The 20,050-nt window shown below is 35.2% G+C and overlaps 3 protein-coding genes across 5 annotated transcripts; 1 reads left to right on the top strand and 2 right to left on the bottom strand.

Annotated features, from left to right (window-relative positions):
• The first annotated feature begins 6,648 nt into the window (after positions 1-6,648).
• On the top strand, positions 6,649-7,892 carry LOC145207528 (putative 3-methyladenine DNA glycosylase). Of its 2 annotated transcripts, none has more exons than XM_080078692.1 (3): positions 6,649-7,082; positions 7,145-7,287; positions 7,342-7,892. In XM_080078692.1, the coding sequence occupies exons 1-3, from the start codon at positions 6,758-6,760 to the stop codon at positions 7,573-7,575; spliced, it is 702 nt and encodes a 233-aa protein (XP_079934818.1). In that variant the 5' UTR covers positions 6,649-6,757; the 3' UTR covers positions 7,576-7,892. The 2 variants fall into 2 exon arrangements, with proteins under 2 accessions (XP_079934818.1, XP_079934814.1); XM_080078688.1 differs by having other exon boundaries at positions 6,652-7,088.
• On the bottom strand, positions 7,365-9,622 carry LOC145207549 (PITH domain-containing protein 1-like). Its single transcript, XM_080078703.1, has 5 exons — positions 8,835-9,622; positions 8,489-8,614; positions 8,014-8,196; positions 7,844-7,952; positions 7,365-7,780 (listed from the first exon to the last, which is right to left on the bottom strand). Exons 1-5 carry the CDS (start codon positions 8,924-8,926, stop codon positions 7,679-7,681), a joined length of 612 nt encoding a protein of 203 aa, XP_079934829.1. The 5' UTR covers positions 8,927-9,622; the 3' UTR covers positions 7,365-7,678.
• A 1,164-nt stretch (positions 9,623-10,786) lies between these two features.
• On the bottom strand, positions 10,787-19,261 carry LOC145230006 (uncharacterized). 2 transcript variants are annotated; one of them, XM_080095364.1, is made up of 8 exons: positions 19,157-19,261; positions 17,360-17,632; positions 15,214-15,397; positions 14,907-14,981; positions 14,755-14,834; positions 13,961-14,555; positions 12,802-12,930; positions 10,787-12,065 (listed from the first exon to the last, which is right to left on the bottom strand). In XM_080095364.1, exons 2-8 carry the CDS (start codon positions 17,615-17,617, stop codon positions 11,422-11,424), a joined length of 1,965 nt encoding a protein of 654 aa, XP_079951490.1. In that variant the 5' UTR covers positions 17,618-17,632; positions 19,157-19,261; the 3' UTR covers positions 10,787-11,421. The 2 variants fall into 2 exon arrangements, with proteins under 2 accessions (XP_079951490.1, XP_079951486.1); XM_080095360.1 differs by lacking the exon at positions 19,157-19,261 and adding an exon at positions 17,855-18,082.
• Between the last annotated feature and the right edge of the window lie 789 nt (positions 19,262-20,050).

The following is a 20,050-nucleotide window of genomic DNA, read 5'->3' on the forward strand; positions in this document are numbered from 1 at the left end:
GATTAAACCTACCTAGATAAAGGTCTAACATGGCCAGAGACGTCATTTCGTTATCTCTGAATCGAATTTCCTATCAACGGGTCGCCAAAAGACCTTTTCGACTTAAACTTTGCTTGTCTTATTAAAAAACCCAAAACAATACTAAATATTTGGTCTTCTAAATCTAGGGGACTAATTACCCTGATTGGACGGGTCTGCATACTAAAAAATTTGGTTATTCCCACCCTGACCTACAAAGTTAACGTCGTGCCTATCGCACTGCCAGGCGCATTTCTAAAAGACCTCAAAAGGACAATGTTCAAGTTTATCTGGAACTCAAAGTGGGAAAAGGTCAAGCGCACTAAGTTGTGTGGAAAAATTGAGGCTGGGGGCATTAATATGCTGGACCTCGACGCGTACTTAGTGTCACTCGGTGTTAAATGGGTCAACCGGCTGTTTGATGATTCGTATGCGTCTCCCTGGAAAACCATCGAAACCTCACTTGCCAATTCAAGGGAATTCAATTCATAGTTAAGCAGTAACATTTCGCCCATCTCAAAAGCTTACATAAAATCGATACCACTTCGCACGCTACGAAAAGCAGTCTTAGGTTGCAAACTTTTTGCTAAACTAACTGGGTTACCCACAAACATCTCTAGGCCCCTTTGGCTAAACAAAGGACTCAAATATCGCTCCAATGCGCTCTACATCCCAACTCTTATTCGCGCCGGTATACTTAGTCACTACGATCTAATTAACAAAGAAGGCCACTATATGACTTACGACAACCTCGCATTAAGATTTAACTTTACACCAACCAATCACGGATTCATTGAATTTATTAGATTGGTTTCTGCCATCCCAGCGAATTGGGATGTACGAGACAAACATCCTGCAAAGAAAACGTTCAAAAGACCCCATTTTGGTTCAACACAATCGCCAAATTTAGCGAGGTAAAACAAGCCTACCTACACGTAAGAGATTACAAAACAGAATCACCCCTTCACCAACAAGAAATGTGGGAAAGGGATTTGGATACGGGAACGAACATACCAAACTGGGGACACATATACATAAATAATATAAAAAATTACGAGCCTTTCAAATGAAATTGAATTTAAGAGCCATCATGACTAATGATAAATTATATACAGTTGGCATAGTACTGTCCAGTGTTGGGGAGACTCGAGTCCGACTCGAATCACTTTTTTCAAAGACTTGACTTGACTCGAGTCTCAGCTGTGAAAAGACTCGACGTGACTTGGACTCGTCTTAGTAGAGACTCGACTCGGACTCGGACTCGTTATTTCACCAACAAAACGGAATTTTCTTATAATGGATAACCTGTTGAGTCGGCTTCAACCAAGCAACAACAGCACTTTAATGTGCGATGTGAAGCTATTTTTGCTTAATTTTAACATAACGAAGTCGCTGCTACATGCACAAACTTTTTAACGGCATTTAAGCATTGTACTTATTGCTTGTTTTGAGGTATGCGAATGCAATACACGGCAAGGCCAAGTATTCGCTTTTAAGCGCTTATATTACTGTACAAACGCTCTAGCTAGCGCATGCAGTAAAAATATTTTTGTGTTTTAAAAATTGACGTTCTTGTCCAAGCTGTTTAATGAGTGTCAATTAACGTGTTTCATTAAAGTTGCCCCTATACTCCAGGGCTACTCAATTAGTTTCGTCAAAAGTCCAGATAAAAAAGGTAAAAATTACCAAAGGTCCGGACACTTCTGTCAGAAATGCCAATGCAACGTGTCTTAGCCTATTTGGTTATAGCTAATGTGGACAATCGCGGTCAAAATTGAAATCTTGAACTGACATGCACCAAACGTGATTTTATCCTTGCGAGAGTGTATTGGTACAACGTCATACAGAATACATTTTATCTGGTTTTACAGGATTGCTTCGTAAGGTAATGATTTAAAATTCAGTTTATTAAATCACAGATACAATTATGCGCAAACAACCGCCTCTTTGTTAAATGTATAGTGAAATAATCGACCATTTTTTCGTCATAGTTGGACAATCTGAACTCACATAAGATTTTGGCGGGACTTTAGGCTCCTCGCAGACTGCCGATCAATCGTTATGCCGACCCCAGTTTAAAAAGTGCCTCTACATAGCATTGTTTAGTTAATTAACACACAAATGTTGCCGTAATCAAAAGACCGTCGAGGTCCACGTCGAACGCCTCAAAGGTCCGGATATGGACCGCGGTCCGCCATTTGAGTAGCCCTGCTATACTCTAATAAAGGGACGTTGATGGGATTTGTTCACTGTAATAAAGTGGGGTCCGTAAAAAAGTAGCGATGAACCATTCAAATAGATTAATTATCCAAACCTTTAACCTTTCCTTGCAAAAACTTTTGGGGCCTTATCTTGACTCGAACCACTAATGCAGGGGTGCACAACCTGCGGCCGTACGGCAGCATGCGGACGAGTAGACGATTTTGTACGGCCGTGAACATGTTTATTAAAATATATGCACTGGCGGCCGTGACGTAAAAACCTCTTTTGCTAAATATTTTGACTTTCAAACTGCATTAAATAGATTTTGTAAGACTGTAAAGAATATTACCAGCCTAATGACCCTGTGCATCGCACTTTATATACGCCTATTGTGTGCAAACAATGCAAATAAGCAGTCACCTCTTGCGTCACAATATAGATTATGACGTCATAAATAACTCAGACTGGTCGTCAGACTGTTTAGCTCAATCTGTGGATCAAGTTTTAAATTATCCGGGCTTTTTGAACGCCATTAAATGGTTTATGTATGTGTGGGACAAGCCTATTTTCACATGATAAATTTAAAAACAAAAACAAGCAGGTAATTGGCGGCCGTTGGTGAAATAAGAATCTGCGATGCGGCCGTCTTAGCAAAAAGGTTGTGCACCCCTGCACTAATGACTTGACTTGACTTAAAACTCGAACCTCATTTGACTCGACTCGACTTGAGACTCGAACCCCCTCTGACTTGACTTGACTTGGGACCCAACCCTGGTACCGTCACAACAGTGCGTTTTCTGTAAAGATTTTCCAGAAACCCTTTTACATCTACTTTACTCATGCACTGTAACTGCAAAGTATTGGGAAAATGTTACTGCGTGGATTTCCAGCAAACTGTTAATTGATGTTAGACCTCGTGCTATCTTATGTTTGTTTGGAACTGATGACCAAGAACTGTTACTGAACTGCATCCTTCTGTGTGCGCGATATGTTATTTTTCAGAGCAAATACGCGCAAAGTAAACCAACTTTGCAAAGATTTATTTATTCCCTAAAAACGCTAAAACACTCAGAATTCCTACTTGCAATTAATACCAACAAACGCCCTGATTTTTCGGAATTCCTACTTGCAATTAAGACCAACAAACGCCCTGATGGGTTTACGGTGTTTGCGGTGTTTGCGGTGCGGCCAGTGGCGTAGGCAGCCAAAAATTTTGGGAGGGGCCAAATGATTTGTTGTCTAATACAACTTTTTGCTAACGCCTTTTTGCTCATCGGCGTGCTTTTACCAAACACGTGACTTGCCAAACTGTGGTTCGACTGGACAGCCAAACGCTTTATTGATTTATTCCATGTCTGCATAAATCAAAAAAGCATGGATTTCGCCTAACAACTTGGTGACAAAAGTCATTTTTGGTAATTAATTTAATTCCTTTGATAGTTGAGAGACGAAACCACAATGATGAGGGACGAAACTACACTAAATTAAAGTTTATCAATTTACAACTTTGAAAATTTGGGAGGGGCCATGGCCCCTTTGGCCCCTCCCTGGCTACGCCACTGGGTGCGGCTTGCATTTGAGCTTGCAGCGGCTGATGCACATTGCGACGACAGCACGGTGCGTGCGACGATGTGCATCCGCAGCGACTAGGTCTTGCGGCCTCTACGACAAAGTAGAAAATGTTCTACTTGGCCGCAGAGTGGCACATTACTTCAAATGATCCAATGTGCCACAATTTGATTGAAATGATTTTTGTAAGCATTCCAGTATATTAAATAAGTTATGTTTAGTATGTATTTTTAGTTTATAACCAGGGTGTTGCTACAATGGATGAGGTTTGCCTAGAAAGTTTTGGTAATTTACACAGCACAATTAAAGCATATTTGATGTATGAAATTCTATCTAGTTGTAAAAGGTAATTCTGGAGTGGAATTATTTTATCTTATTTAGGTCTTTATTGAGGTAACTTTTTTATGAAGAAACGTTTGGGTGCATTGAATCTTAAAAGAAAAAAACAGCAAATCTCAATTCATTCTTGCTGAAGAACTTCTTGCAGGTGGAGACCCTGACAAATGCCAACAGTATTTTGGGATGAGTAAAGAAAATTTATTCATTGCTAAAGATCCTTGAGCCCAAATACGAAAAAAAGACTGTCCGGGATTTCCCCTGCCGTAGCCGCTTTTGTTTTCTTGTGTACATCCGGCATTACGTTAGTAGCTCTACCGCAGAAGATATTGTTTGTAAGCTTATTGTATTAATTTTGAAACGTGATATTAAAATGGTACGTAACAGTACAGAAACATTACATTGAATTGAATTTCTGGACGTGCTTCACGGAAAAACGCCTTTGCATTTTCACAGATTTGTTACATATACAAAGCCAATCAGCTACAACCAATTAATTTTACATGAATTATTACATCATCCGCCCACCACGTTTCCGTTTATATTATACTTTCGAAAGCCACGTGTTTAATATACAAGAACAATTCGTTATTGTCCACGCAAATAAGTTGCTGGTACTGTCACCGTGAAACAAGAGCAAAATTTGACACAAGATTACAGGCGCAACGCAATTTTTCACTGATTTTAATGAATACCATTTGTGATTTTATTACAGACATTAACGATGCTTTGCTTCCGAAATAGAAATATATCTGTAGTAAGAAAGTTATAAGTTAGATTTTTACTTGGAAACAAACGTTTCCATGATTGTGGTATGGCAGGCTAGCTATATGAGAGGTAGAAATCGTTACGGGAATTGGAACAGAATACGGACTAATTTCCAGAATCAATTTGCGTAAATGTATGACCAGCAAGCTCGAGCTGGAAATGTTTCAAAAAAAAATATTTTTTACTTCAGAGGTGATCGACTCGCGTGCTGCTATCTAATTTCAATCAAGGCATTAATTTCGATTTGCTTCTTAAATAACAATTTAGCAAGTTTGGCGCTTAAGTGCCGTTTTTTGACAATCCATATCGATAGCAAAACTGTTACGAACTAAACGCGATTGACAGAACCAGAAAAGAATGGTTTAGTTTTTCGATAAGCTATTTTAACGATTTTGTTGCCATCGAACACTAATTTTTTGATGAACGACCCAAGAAACCAAGAAATATAGATGTAGCGATTATTTACTACTGAAAACAATCTTCCTTGTGTGCCCTCCGCTGCGGTTTACGAAAGATTTAAATCAGGGGTGTCCAACTCGAACACACCGCCGTGCCAATTTTGGTTTCAAAATATATTTCAAAATATACTCGCGTGCCAGCCTTTGGTACTTTTTCCAAACCATGTCTTAAACGTCTTAACGGCACGGACTCAATCCAAATATTGGGCCAACATGTAGAACCCTACTAAACGGTTAGAAAAAAATGGGGCACTGGAGTACTTTGTGTGCGTCAAAAACTTATCTTTGTTCAAGTTACGTCGGTTTAAAATGTTTTTCCAACTAAACACAAATGCGTTTGTAGTCACGTAATTAATTGAACAGGCATCGGTTAAAACGCAACAATTACAATTGTTTCGAAGTAAACGGGCATTTTATTGCGACATAAACATGGCACGTTCACTAACGTTTTAGTATTATGTGGCGCAAAAACTTTCTGAAATAAAAATATGTATAATTTTTTTGTTAATAAATTCCATGGGCCAACATTAAACAATGCAAGGGGTTTATAGCCGCTTTTAGATGTTGCTATGTACGTTTGCATTACCGATTCCTAAGCCGTGTTCAATGTCCGTTTGCCAAGCACTGCAACGGCCCAAACTTGATTCAAGATGACCTAAGTTTCGGTCAGCTATATTTAAAACGTGAATTGGTTTTACTTTTATTTCCTGCGTAACAAGTTCTTTAAAAACTAAATCGTTGTTAAAATGACTGATTCGGCAAATCGTCCTTTCGGTATGTGCATACGTTATTGGACGCACAGCCAACACCCCAACCACACAAAGAAATGTATCAAGTGACTATTTACAATATAATGTGACAGAAACTACAGCCTAAAACACAGAAGGTATCGGCGCTATTGATCAAAAGTCGCACCCCTGGCATTTTTTGAAGCTCTACGCCTATGGCAAGGAGGCTTTAAATTTTGTCAAAAACGAACAATTTACCACTGGTAATCTTTACAGAGGTTAGAATAAAGGCCAAGAAGAATCAATAGAAACAAATTTAATTGCGTGACAAATGTTTACTATCTGAATGTGCAAAAGCTCGCGTGCCATTTTTAAATGCTCTGCGGGCCACTTTTGGCACGCGTGCCACGTGTTGGACACCCCTGATTTAAATAATCGCATCTGACAAAGACAGAAAGGTAGTAGTGATTATATAAAACATAGCAAAATTATGGAAAGAGAGTTACTCTAATTACAGCGGTTAGACCCAAACTTTGGCTCAACAACTTGAAATTTTGTGAAGATTATGTTTTTTTGCGTTTTGTTATATCTCAATTTAGGGAAAACACCGGGTTTGCAGAAAAAACAATTCACTCGTTTGCAAGTTACTTTTGTTTGTCAAGTTAATATCATTGTCCAATGAAACGTAGAAGTCTAGATGTTGTTGCGGTGCAAAAGAAAACAAAAACGAACTTGACTACTTCTCATCTATCAGATGCGTATTACGACCATGATTGTTTTAAACTTGCCCGTAGTCTACTTGGAAAAAAGATAGTTCGAAAAGTGAACGATAGAAGGTTGGCATGTAAGATTGTGGAAGTTGAATCCTATTTAGCCAATGATGACAAATCATCGCATTCTTATCAGCACAAAAAGACCAAGCGAAATGAGGCAATGTTTATGAAACCTGGGACGTTGTATGTGTATTTGACATATGGCATGTATCACTGCATGAACATTTCCAGTAAAGGTGATCTGATTTTGCTACAGGTAAACTTTTCACTTTTGTAACTTTTTTGTTTCTAGGTGATGGAGATGCTGTTCTTATAAGGGCCGCCGAACCCATGGAAGGAGTAGATTTAATGCTACAAAATAGGCAAAGACTTTCTAAGTCCAACAAACTTTTTGACAAAGGGGTTTTGTGCAATGGTCCCTCAAAGCTTTGTCAGGTAGTCACTTTTTTGCAATTGTTTAGACATCAATCTAAAAGTAGTTATTTTCAGGCATTGGATATCGGTTTGAAACAAAACAAGCTAAATCTCTGCAATAGTTCTGAATTGTGGTTAGAGGAATTTGAAAGAATACCAGAAGACACAATTGTACACACAAAACGCATCGGGTTAAATGTGAAAAGAGTGGGAGAGTGGGCAATGAAACCACTGCGCTTCTACATTTTAGGAAATGGGTTTGTCAGCAAAAAAGACTACAATGCAGAGAAAGAAATGGCAGTAAAATAATGTTTGTTATGCCACATTATTATTTTCAAACAGTGCATTTTTAAAGCTATTGAATAACAAGAGTCAAAGCTTTTCTTGCTTCTAGTGTGTGGGGAATGGGAGTTTACTGTATCATGTGTCCAGATGTCTGATAAAGGTCTTGTTTGTGGTCTGCTGGATTGGCAGCAAGTTCATAGTTTGTGATCATGATTTCCTGTCTTTGAGCCTGCAAAGCAGTATTGGGAACAACTTTGTTTTTGTTTTTAAATCAACCTTATTTTGCAATTACCTGTGTGAAATCACCAGTTAACCCAATGTAATAAATTTTAGTTGAATCACTGCCATAGTTTTCCGGAAAGAAAATTGATAAACAATTCACATTTGAAAAGCGGGCAATTCTATGAAAAGAAAGTTATAAAGATGAACGATGATGCAACTGTAACTGTACATTTGTCTTACTTTACTGGGAGTTGCAACACATCATTGTAGGTTTGTGGTAATTCAAAAGTTTGGTCTGGTGATTTTGATGTTTGGTCCATATTCATATTTGGGATGTTTTTAAAAAGCTTCATGCTTTTGGGATGAGTGTTGTTTTCACCTCCGAGTAGAGCCACTGACTTGAGTTTCACATTTCCAGTAAATCTTTAAAACAAAAACACCCAGGTTTGGAAATGGAAAGTTTAAACTTTTTGTTGGCAACTTGACCAACAAACTGGACTAGTTTAAAGTTAGTGGATGACATGCTGTGTAATCCAGTTTAACTTCTGGGCCAATTATATATGTTGTCTGCATACTGTTTTTTGTTTAAATCTCCCTAAAATTTGCTTCTGTATATGAAAACGCAATTTTTTTGTGAGATAAAAGCCTCAATAACAGAAATATCTTTAAAACAATATTTTGCTATAGAACCTAAAAAATATTTAGGCCAACTTACGGTATATTAAATAAGAGTTCTGGATCAGCATCACTTTCTACAAACTTGTCATGATTTAAACGTTCATCCCATGGCTTAAACACAGATTTTCCAGAGTTTTCTTCAAGTTCATTTAAGCATTCAACTCTAAAAAATATATGTGCTTTACCACCAAAAACAACAACTCTTCAATAAGCAGTATCAGGAAGAACTTGTAATCATGGCTATATTAGATGTTTGCCAGTGGCAGTGCAAACATTTGCCAGCAAATGATTGTAAATTTTTCTTCTGCCCTCAACCTTTGAAAGCATTATTAATATTATTATTATATAGTTTTAGTGCTCTTGGGCACAACTATTATATATACCTGGATAAATTGATTTTAATGTACAAGCTAAACTGAGCAGATTGATCTTCTTGCTCATGAGAGTGATCATGATTGTGGTCATGGTCACACATGTTTTCAATTGTACTGCTCCAAACGGACAATTTTCACTCAGTTATAAAATATCTGTAGGTAGAATTATCTGTACTGTAATGTTTAAAAGTAGGCAAACAGTTTTATTACAAGAAAAAAAATTAACATTGGAGCTAATGAGCTATGTCACCATGTTGTTTTAACAGAATAATATTATTTTACTCCTTTTCTTAAAATATATTTTAATACAAAGCAACAACAAACAGCAGCACTCAAATCAGTAGTCAGTCATATAACACTATAGCATTTAAATCTAAAAAAATTAACTAGGTATTTTTGTCCTAAACAATCTTTTTTTTAAATAAAATGTATATCACGTTGAGCACACCGACACAATGAATCAAAAACCACTGTAAAGTGTAAACACTTAGGAGTTAGCGTTGGTATCGGACCAGTAAACATACTGGAGATGAGATACGAAACTTTGTTTATTTCGGCGTTTTCCAAGACACGCTTAATTGCATATACAGTCGTGACTGAGTAAGCAGAGCAGAACCGTCAGTCGTCACACTCTAGATGGCCTAAGTCTGAAGCAACATTCGGCATGTTCATCTTGCCCACCCCGACACCCAAGTCCCAAACAAAAGCTAAAAGCCTAAATCCTAAAATGCATGTGTATTGTGTTTGTTACATTGTCCAACTGAATGCTGGCGAACATTTACCAGTGCAGCACAAAATTTCGTTCGGTTTTTGAATAGATAACTAATTAGTAAGTAATCCATGGTTTTTGCCTACAAATGACTCTTGTTTCAGGTGAAAATGTTTGACGCAATTAGTGAATATTGTTTAAAATTTTAAATCCCATTTTTCGAAAACACTCTCTTATCCGGTAATGCCCCAGTTTTACGTCTCTGAGATATGTCCGCTGGGAGGTTTTCAACTTTTAATTTAAATGGCTTTTAAATTTCTTTCGTTCGTATCATGTTACAACATTCTAACTATAATTACCTTTACACGGGTCCCGTTTTATTTACCTATTCTTTTATTGCGCCTTTAAATTAAAAGTTTTTTTGGACAAGTATTTGGATTTTTTTCACAGGTGACGACACCATCATCATTTCGCCGAAATGGTAAGTGCGAAAATTGTTAATAAGCGTTACGCACCACTGCGTACAGTTTCCAAAATTTGTTTTTCATTTTTATTTTTTTTAAACCATAGAGAGTGGTCAAGGTACGTACAAATCGACATTTTGAGGTATGGGAGAAAACGTTTCAGCTTGTAAAGTCACATTTCTTGTTTCAAACAGTATTTTCCAATGAAATGTCTTTAACCGTTTACATAAGTCGCCCATATACAAATGCATACACAGTACATAGTCCAATGTTACGAAACAAATAAAAAGACATTCCGAGCCTAATATTTTTCTATAAATTGGCATAGATGTACGTTAGAGCAAGAAGTTTCACCTCGTAGAGTCACATTTCTGGTCTCAAACAGTATGCCTTTTTATTTCTTTCGTAACATTGGCTTAGCGATGTATGCATTTGTATATGTGCGACCTACGTAAACAAGTATCGGTTAAAGTCATTTCATTGGCAAATACTGTTTGAAACAAGAAATGTGACTTTACAAGCTGAAACGTTTTCTCTCATACCTCAAAATGTCGATTTGTACGTACCTTGACCACTCTCTATGGTTTAAAAAAAATAAAAATGAAAAACAAATTTTGGAAACTGTACGCAGTGGTGCGTAACGCTTATTAACAGTTTTCGCACTTACCATTTCGGCGAAATGATGATGGTGTGACGACCCAGTGGTCACATCAAAATCGTTTTAATGCATACATTACCCCTGTCCGCTGCGACTGTCTTTGTCTTGTAAAACTTTGTTCACAAAAACGTGCAGACATATTGATGATGAACTATATTACCAACCACTAAAGAGTATGTCACAGTATACACCTTCATGCACAAAGATCTATTTTGTTTGTACAATGAGCAGTTTTATTAAAAACTAAACAAATATCAGATTTGTACACCCAACATAAAATAATAACATTACATAAGCAAAGTATTATATTTATTTGTAATGTCCAGGTATGCTAAATTCATTCACAAATGACTACACTGGTATTTGCAAAAAAAGGTTTGTGCAGTGTGATATAGTAGAATGCCAGTGCATTACATATGCTTAATACACAATTACCACATTGTATGCAAAAAAAATGATGCATCTACTTAAAAAATAGTACAACAATAAGTTTAAAAAAAGCATTTCTATTTTTTCACATCTGTATGCACATCGCTTTTCGTGTGTAACATAAAAAATGCCTACTCTACCATACCCATTCAAATATGAGGTGTCCAAACATTTTTTTTAAATTTTTATTAAACTTTGAGGGCATGCAGATTATTAGCCTAATTTGCACCATGAATAAAATAACATTTTATATGTATAAAATTCATATAGAAAGTTTTATGAAAATTGGACATGAAGTTGTCGGAACAGAGTAACATAACACACACAAGCAGATGTTTAACTGTTAAAAAACATTTTTAGAATATTATCGAATGTTGAGTCCTGGGAGTTGGATTCCAAATCACCTTTTTCCTCTACAGAAGATATTCGCTGCATCATAGTTTTTGCAGCTTTGGGAATGATTGTTATGGAGACAAAAACACGACTGTGTCGCTGTTTAGGCTTCTTTCCAAATGAACAGTTTACTTCAATGTTTGGATAAGGATGGCCTTCAATGAGAAATTGCCTCCAGTCATTCATAAAGCTTTTGTACGAAAAGAGTACCATATTTTGTCCATTGGTCATGTTCATTGGTTCTTTATCAGCATCAACATCACCATATGAAGTAAAGGTAAAAATACGGGACTGGCATAATCGTTTACCATACAAGGTGTGTGTTTTATCTGATTTAACAATCAAACCAGGATGCATGTTCTTTAGAACAGTGTATAATGAGTTTCCTGGTGGCACTTGAGATTCTGGTAGTTTAATTGGTGTGCAAGAAAAGTCATCAGCCATATTACTGTTTCCATTTTGCTTAATAAACTCCTGGGTGTTTCCGTAAAAAATCCTATACCCATGACTCATGTCATCTAAGCTGCTGTCCAAAATGTGCTTGGTTTCATACTTCACATGTAGCTCGTACGCAAAAAGTTCTTCAGCTTTTCAAATAGTTTGGTAAATGTTAAAATCATACCATCAATCATATCTCTAATCTATACAAGGTATGTGCAGTACAAAATTGTTTGTTTTACTTTAATACTTCAATAGGTTTCCTTATAAAAAGTGTATCTATTAATTATTTTACCACTAGTTGCATATATATTCTGCTTAATCACCAATATTACATTATTTTGTACACAAGGTGTCTGGACACATTACTATTTGCATCAGCTAAGTTCAAAGTGCTTTATATAGTAAAATTAGCATCATTGTTTAAATTAGGGATGTACATTGAATATCCATATACCCACCAACATAAGTTTTATACGGTAATAATATAGCTTTTGGTATTGTAATTTATATGCTATAGTAACTGTTATTTGTAGTGTCGTTATGCAGTGTAATGTCATTGGAATTTGTTGTAAACATGTTGGATTGCAATCAAACTGCTTTTGTTATGTTTGTCAAAATTTGCTGTAAATCATATAGGTGCACATGCCAATAGTACAATTATCACAGAAATTTTGTTTGCAAGTCTACAATTATAACTAAACCATGATAATTATATGGTGGTATGAACAATACATAAGTTATCATGCAAGTATTTACTTGAACATGGTGTTATAACGGACCAGTATTGACAAGACATTTGGCCCGAGAGCCTAATTTGAGTTGTGCAAAACTGCTTCCAGACCCAAACTCACAAAATTTAAATGCAAAGGTATGTTTACTTACGAGGGATTTTCAACTCTAAAAGTATGTCCACAATTGAGGGCTCAGATGTCCGCTTTGGTTGGTAATGCACAACTGATTCTGCATCCGAGAAATACTTTTCTTTATCCGTTGCAGCTTGGTTGGAGTTTTCTGCAATTAACATTACTTTGACATAATATTTGAACAGCCAAACAATTTTTCAGTAAAAGTTGTTTTAGACACCAAAACATACTTTGATATTGTATGCCTAATACATTGCTCAAAACACACAATTTAGAAATTACAATGACATGTAAATTAATAAGGTGGATTTTCTACACATTGGGTGTTCCATATTTAGGTTAACCAGATACAACATTTTGCCACACATACTACTACAGGTTGCAATTTGTGGCCATATTTAAGTTGGTCCCTGCCATTACACAACATTTAAAACATAGTTGTTCCTCCAATCAGAAACGAATGGGTCCCCACACACATGTACCTACAACTTAGTATTGGTATTAGTACAGATGCAATCATTTAAAAGGTTGGTAAGCCAACTGGATAAAAAAAACATGGTATGCCTTTACAAAACTTAACCCCAGCTTTAAAAAGTTGTTGTTACTTTTTGTTAATTTGATTTACATCCTCACACACAGGTGCAACAAATCTTTCCTAGCTGAAAGATCTTAAAGAAAACAACGACAAACACTAGCATTTCAACACATTTTTAAGGCTAAAATTTTACCAACAAACTGGGAGAATTTCATTTAACACTAAATTTTAGTGCAGTGAAGTTTGAGGATCAACTTTTTTACTCTCACTCAATATTACAAAAGCATTTTCTGTGTTAATTTAAATTTATTACCCAATTCTTTTTATTGCATGATGTTTTTGTATTTCTGAATATTTTGTCATTAACAATGAGACTATGTTATGTGAAGTATTGAAAGCTACTTTTACAAGTTAAAGAAGCGTTTCACACAAATGTGAGAAAACTATTCTGCCTAAGTTTTTTTAATAAAACTAGAACCAAGCATTTTTTTCTTTTTTTTACATATTTTTCTTGTGCCAAAAAGAAGTATTCTATTCAAATGGATACCGTACAGCACCATTAAATAAATACTGTAAATTAAAAAAGGAGACATAGGGTGAAAGAAAGTAATGTATATTTGCACAACAGCAGTATTGTACTAACCTTCAGCTATTTGAGCTGCATCAAGAAGCATCTGAAATCCATGAACAGGTCCACCCGGGTTTGGTAAAGGAATTCTTATTAAATCATATTTGTACTTTTCATCTTCTAGAGTCTTTTTTTCTTCACTTTGAGGTATTGGAGGAAGGTAATACAAAGGTGGTGCTTTTGGATGTTTTTGATGATTTATAGGATCATTTTCAAGTTCTACAGAAATTGCCTCAACAAAAGCCCCAAGTTGTGGAGGCGTGGGTTCACTGTCAGACAGGGTTTTTCGTTTATTTTCTGTGGGAAGTATGCTTTTTATACTGGAAATAATTTGTATGGGATCATGGAATGCTTGAGGTTTTTTTGGTTTCATAAATGTTTCTTTTGTTAGTACGGTTTTGTGCAATTGTACCATTCCAGATGTGTCTTCTATAATTGAAATGTCATTTTTCTTCATGTCATCCTTCTCTGCTGGAGTAGATTTTGTAGAGACAGAAACATTTGGGTTTGTATTGCCAAATTTCTCTGTAAGTGGGCTTATTGCATTGTCATTGTTCTGCACTTTGTCTTCCAAAAATTCTCTTTCCATTATCTTTTTTGGAAGTTTTTGCTATATTAAAAAATGGTTATGCAATTTACTAACTGCGAATGTTAAATATTTTTTATTTGCTTCAAAAAAAATTCTATTCAGCCAATAAATATCTATAATTGGTACTAAATGTAGATGCGGAAGTTAGGTATAACATAACAAAATTACACACTTATTGTTTAATCTCCATGATTCAATTTCTATGCCTAAATTTACTTACAGTTGCTCTTTGGTTATCATCTTCCAAATTTATTGGTTGATTTTTTTGCGAAGATTTTTTATTTTTTACTTCTGACAATGCTGCAACAGCAATTAAAACAATAGAATTATTATCTCTTAATGCGAGTATGTATACATAAGCAATAAATATACCAGTTTGGTTTCTTCGTTTACGCTTTTTCGGTGGTTTTCTTGTTTTCAATTCCTCCTTCATCTGAATTTTTTTCTCTAAAAATTAAATATATTTCAAAATGTTTTCGTACTGTACATATCAGATATTTGTAAAAAGTAGTTCAATAACCCCACCAACTCCAATTCGTCTTCACTTATACGCTGACACATGCAAACAGGGGGCAGAGTATACATGCATCTGGATTGTTAAGTCTATACATAGCTGCACATGTGCTATTAAACTAGCATGAGAATAATTTAAATTGTTACATGTATATGAACTGCATACCTTGTGCTTCCTGTGGATTTAACACTTTATAAACCTTGTAATTGCCTGTTTGCAAACCAAGCTGGTGAGCATTAGGAACTTCTTCAATTACACCACATTTTCGAAGAATAGTCCGAAAGTTGCTTTTCATTTGACACAAACTAAGAGTTTCAACAGCATGTTTTCCTCTATATGCAGCCCATGCCTGTAATCAAGTATGTTGTATGCATTTTGATTTTGGACATAAATAAAAACGTACATAATGCTACAAAAATACTACACTACTGCTGCAGGGTAGAATATATGTATTTTTGTGTGGAGCTTTTTCCTTTAAAATGTCCCATACTTAAAATTAAGATTGGTAAACCTGTGAATTGAGCGGTTATATACTATTTAAACTTTTTTTAAATATTTTTATTTTCGGGGCTTGTGTTTGTTGTAAAGAGTAAAAGTAGCAATTAGGTAAAAAATTATAACGCATTATTTAGTGTCAAACTGTTTAGAAAGTCAATATAGATTTATTTTGTTCATTTGAAATATATGCCCAAAACAATCGGGGCCCACTCTTCATTTGCAGTTAAGATCTGATTTAAGTTCAGGCAAACTGGTTTGCAGCACATTTACAACAATGTAGAAAACATCTAGCAGTGTTTGTTTTTGTGTGCTATAACATATGTAGCCCATTTGTTAATGAACTTTTTACTTACTCTTCATTGTAGATATGTATAGGATTAAGTACATAAGATTAGTTTGATTTGTAAATTAGGGAATGGATAAGGTAACAAGTTATTATTTGTTTACCTGTAGGATTGACATTTTTGACAAAAGTTGCATGTTCTAACTAACAGATAAAAAAATAAGTAAATACAGTTACAGTGTAAAAAGTTTATGTAGATAGGCCTATAGCACTATAGTCTGTAATTCATTAAAAAATCTTTGCAGATATTTGGCTTACAACCAGTGGTGGGATTCAGCCGGTTCGCACCGGTTGTATAGAACCGTCTCACGAAATTTAATGAGCTCAGTGAACGGGTTAGCATTACTGGTTACTGTCAATGGACATATTACTTTTTGTAACAGAACCGGCTGACAAAAACTTTGAATCCCACCACTGCTTACAACTGCTCTCAAAGGATTTTTTGGTTTCCGAGATGTTTTCTACATGCCAAGTAGACATAAATCTCAGGTTAAAACTAGATGCTAATATAAAGTAAAAAAATATTTTGATACTCCAATTTACAACTGAGATATATTAATGAAAAATACATTCTAATAGTGTACATAGTATTTGACCTGTCAATTGACCAGATTTTAATTGACCTCAAATATCCACCCTTAGATCAAATACACACAAGCAACAAGCTGTGACAGTATACTCCAAATTACAACCTTCTTTAGTAAAATATTATTCTTGGTTTTATAAATCAGAAACATTTAAACCTCAAATTCATATATATACCAAATCAAAACACAATAAAACCAATCTGTAACACACAAAATCTAACAACGCTAACATTTCCACTGTTTGGGGCAAGTAAGGCTGGTGAAGTAAATGGTACATGGTAATATGGATTGTCACACTAATACACCAGATCAGTGGCACATTAGCAATTTGTGTTTTTTTTCTGGGCATAAGCTTTTTGGCTGAAACAACATGACTTGCAATGATTTTAGTAAGGTTAAAATTTTGTCATGTATACCGTAAAACCATCCAAGCTCCAAAACTTGGAACATGAGCACTATAAAAACCTAATATATTAAGGTACATCCTGCAGTGCAAAGGAGTGCAGTGGCACACAGGTTAAGAATCAACGCACTAAAACTGGACAAAAGGGATCCATTGGAGCACTAGTGTAGATGTAAAAATCAACTGATGTACCAATAGCAAATGCAAGAATAGGTATTTTCTGCTTAGTATCAGGTTGTTAAATGCTGAAAACCAACTACCAACTTTTTTTACTCAGTTCCAGCCACTGTACATTTCAACCATTGCACTGAAAAGGAGTTTCAGTATGAAATCACAAGCATAGATGTGATTAAACATGTGCTAGTTTTGTGCCAATACACATGTAGATGTAGGTTTATCAGGTAAGCTGCATCAAAGGTATGTGAAGGCCTTCTTTATGTAGATTTAGCCACTTAACAATTAGTAAAACATAATATTTACCCGGAATATTTCATGATGCTCTTCCCAATGTGGATAAAACTTTTTAGTCCAGGGAATTTTAAATAAGCTCTTTTCCTCAGCATCTAACCATTCAAGGTCAAGATAATTTCCACTGGAGATTTGTTGAATTAACCAGGGGCAAAATTGAAGATGTAGAGGCTTGAACTCAGAATTATGTTCCTGTTCTTCCTCTTCATCTGATTCATCAGGTTTAGCACTTCCCACTTCCACAATGCAGGATATTGTCTCAGATGTCATGGTCTTTTAAGCTAACTGTGTTAAACAAGAAACAAAATTTTGGATTTACTATTAATTTTTGTTTCAAAATCTTGTTTTGGGCATTTTCGTTGTCGTTGTAGTGATGTATCGAATTTTCCAAAGCAAGTTAGAAATAAAACAGAAAATTTGGCAGCTATTCACAAACAAATTTAACTGAATTACAGAACAAGTTGAAATGTCATGATAACCTGCATGTTATGATTTTAACATACTTACACACGTTTTGCTTACAACAGCTTAGTATTATTGTGTTTGTCTGTAGGTTCAGCTAGGTTCGGCATATTATTAAGCTTTGATGCTCTGATTCGTTAGTTTTGTTTTTTGATATATCAAAGCACAACCTTTGCACTACAATTTTTTGTTACTCTGTTGCACAATCACCCAAGGTTCACATTTTAAACAACAGCGCAGTTTTTTTTCCCTAGAGAAGGTATAAACATAGGCTTTTTACTTTTGCAAACAAAATACCAATGATCAGTATCAGCCTTAAAAAAAACAATGCCGGTTTATCTCTAGTTTTAAGGTTGGCTTGGTCATTGCTGCCAGCTTCAAAATAAGTTACTAACATTTTGCCGTCAGTGGATGAAGTTATGGATGAAATGCTTTGATAAACAATAGTTGACACAATGGGCAGGTGTAACAACAAAACTAATCTAAACTTTAAGACCTTTGTGTTTTTCTTTTAAGTAACAATTCAACAAAGGAGCATCCCAAAAATACTTATACCATGTCTCTTGTTAAGTTAATTAACAATATTGTTGCCGTAAGTAGGCACACAGAATAATTATGTGCCAAAGCATTAATGCATGGACACTAGTGTTGGTTTTCAAATATGTTATTTTAAGGTTTGTAAAATGTAGGTTTTGGGCGCATTAAAATAAACTTTTAGATAAAATTGAATCTTTTAAAGATCGCTGATCTGACAAATTGAATATAAAGTACATCACTCGTTAAACACCTTAAATTTTCAGATTAACACACAGCACTAAAAAAAGGAAATAACCTGTTAACGGCGATTAAAAAAATTATAGTGAAAACGTGACTGTAAATATGTAATTAAACTCAGTAAGTAAAAAGTTCTTCAAACTTCATGTTTTACGAGAGATAAGATAAACATTCTGGCATATTAGGATTTTACGATTGTAATACCACAATACTTGTGAGTTTGTCATTTAGTTTCTACCTTACCAACAAACGAGTTGTGTAGCAATTTGGAATGAAAAATAGTTTATGTAACTATTGTTATCGGCCATCCTTTGAATATACTTTATGATTTACAGAATTACTACTTTAGAGCAGAATTCTTTTCCATGACAATTAAATGATGAGATATAGTTGAATTTACAAACTGTACAAAAATAGTTTTCAGTTATCATTCAGACTAGTAGTGTGTATTGCAAAGAATGTAACTTTGACACTCAAAAATATTGCCATTTGATTAAGTATACAGAATACACCCCTTTAACTTAAAAGATAAAGCAGGATAAGGAAATAGTAAGGACTAATAATTGCATTTACTAAAGTTCATGTGTTTTTGATTTCCTTGTTTCATCAGCACCTTTAGAACATGTATAAAAGTCTACTCATCAGAAAAAAAATGTCAAAAACATTTTTTGAAACATTACTGTAACAAAGATGAAAGTAAGAAATAAATAAATCAATATAAGTCAAAAAATACATGAATCACAAACATTTCTCTCCAAATCTGCCTTTAAGACTATTTCAACATAAATCTGAGTCCAATTGTACATAGCGTTTACACCTTCAGAAAACCAAGGAAATTTTACAATTAAATTGCGTCTTTCCATATTTCTGAGAAAATTAAGCAAATTAAATGTACCAACTGAAAATAAAACGCCAATGTATCGACCGATTTTCAAACAGGCACAAGAAATTTGCTCGATCGACACCGTTTCCATTTTGGGGCATTCCCTACTTGTAGTAATGTAGGCTTTCTCTAGCGCGTTTCTGATTGGTCGAAACAAACAACGTCGATCAAGAATTTCGACAAATTATTTATTTTAGGGGTTGAAAAATATGTTTTGCTTGATAACATGAGGATTTTTTGTTAAGTTTATTTTTGAAGAGTTGGTTTGGCGTACTAAGTTGCAAACATTGTTCTTGGATAACAAAAAAATAAATCCAACATGTCTTTCTTGAACCGCCATATACAACACGGAGCACTAAATGCCTGGATATATTTTTCCCTAATAGTGACATATCCCACTTGGCGTTGACAGTACGTATTCTGTGTGTAAAGATGTACTAGCACTTATAAGTAGGTACTAAATTTACAAGAAAGCTTCGGGGCCAATACATTTTGCTTGTTTTCAAATGTACACGGGTATGTGCGACACACTTTGCAAGAACGCCGTGGTACAAAACAAACCGCGCCATCAACCGCTTCCTTAT

The sequence above is a fragment of the Phallusia mammillata genome, chromosome 1 (assembly GCF_965637545.1).
Source record: "Phallusia mammillata chromosome 1, kaPhaMamm4.hap1.1, whole genome shotgun sequence".
NCBI classification, from domain to species: Eukaryota; Metazoa; Chordata; class Ascidiacea; order Phlebobranchia; family Ascidiidae; genus Phallusia; species Phallusia mammillata.

Excerpts from the sequence above, each read along its gene's own strand:
- LOC145230006 (XM_080095364.1), bottom strand. The coding sequence starts at position 17,617 with ATGACATCTGAGACAATATCCTGCATTGTGGAAGTGGGAAGTGCTAAA. Across the intron at positions 15,398-17,359 it reads AGCATCATGAAATATTCCGG|GCATGGGCTGCATATAGAGG; the intron begins GTAAATATTATG and ends ACTTGATTACAG. Across the intron at positions 14,982-15,213 it reads AAATCCACAGGAAGCACAAG|AGAAAAAAATTCAGATGAAG; the intron begins GTATGCAGTTCA and ends TTTAATTTTTAG.
- LOC145207528 (XM_080078688.1), top strand. The coding sequence starts at position 6,758 with ATGAAACGTAGAAGTCTAGATGTTGTTGCGGTGCAAAAGAAAACAAAA. Across the intron at positions 7,089-7,144 it reads CATGAACATTTCCAGTAAAG|GTGATGGAGATGCTGTTCTT; the intron begins GTGATCTGATTT and ends TTTTGTTTCTAG. Across the intron at positions 7,288-7,341 it reads GTCCCTCAAAGCTTTGTCAG|GCATTGGATATCGGTTTGAA; the intron begins GTAGTCACTTTT and ends AGTTATTTTCAG.
- LOC145207549 (XM_080078703.1), bottom strand. The coding sequence starts at position 8,926 with ATGTGTGACCATGACCACAATCATGATCACTCTCATGAGCAAGAAGAT. Across the intron at positions 8,615-8,834 it reads ATTAAAATCAATTTATCCAG|AGTTGAATGCTTAAATGAAC; the intron begins GTATATATAATA and ends TATATTTTTTAG. Across the intron at positions 8,197-8,488 it reads GAACTCTTATTTAATATACC|ATTTACTGGAAATGTGAAAC; the intron begins GTAAGTTGGCCT and ends TTTGTTTTAAAG.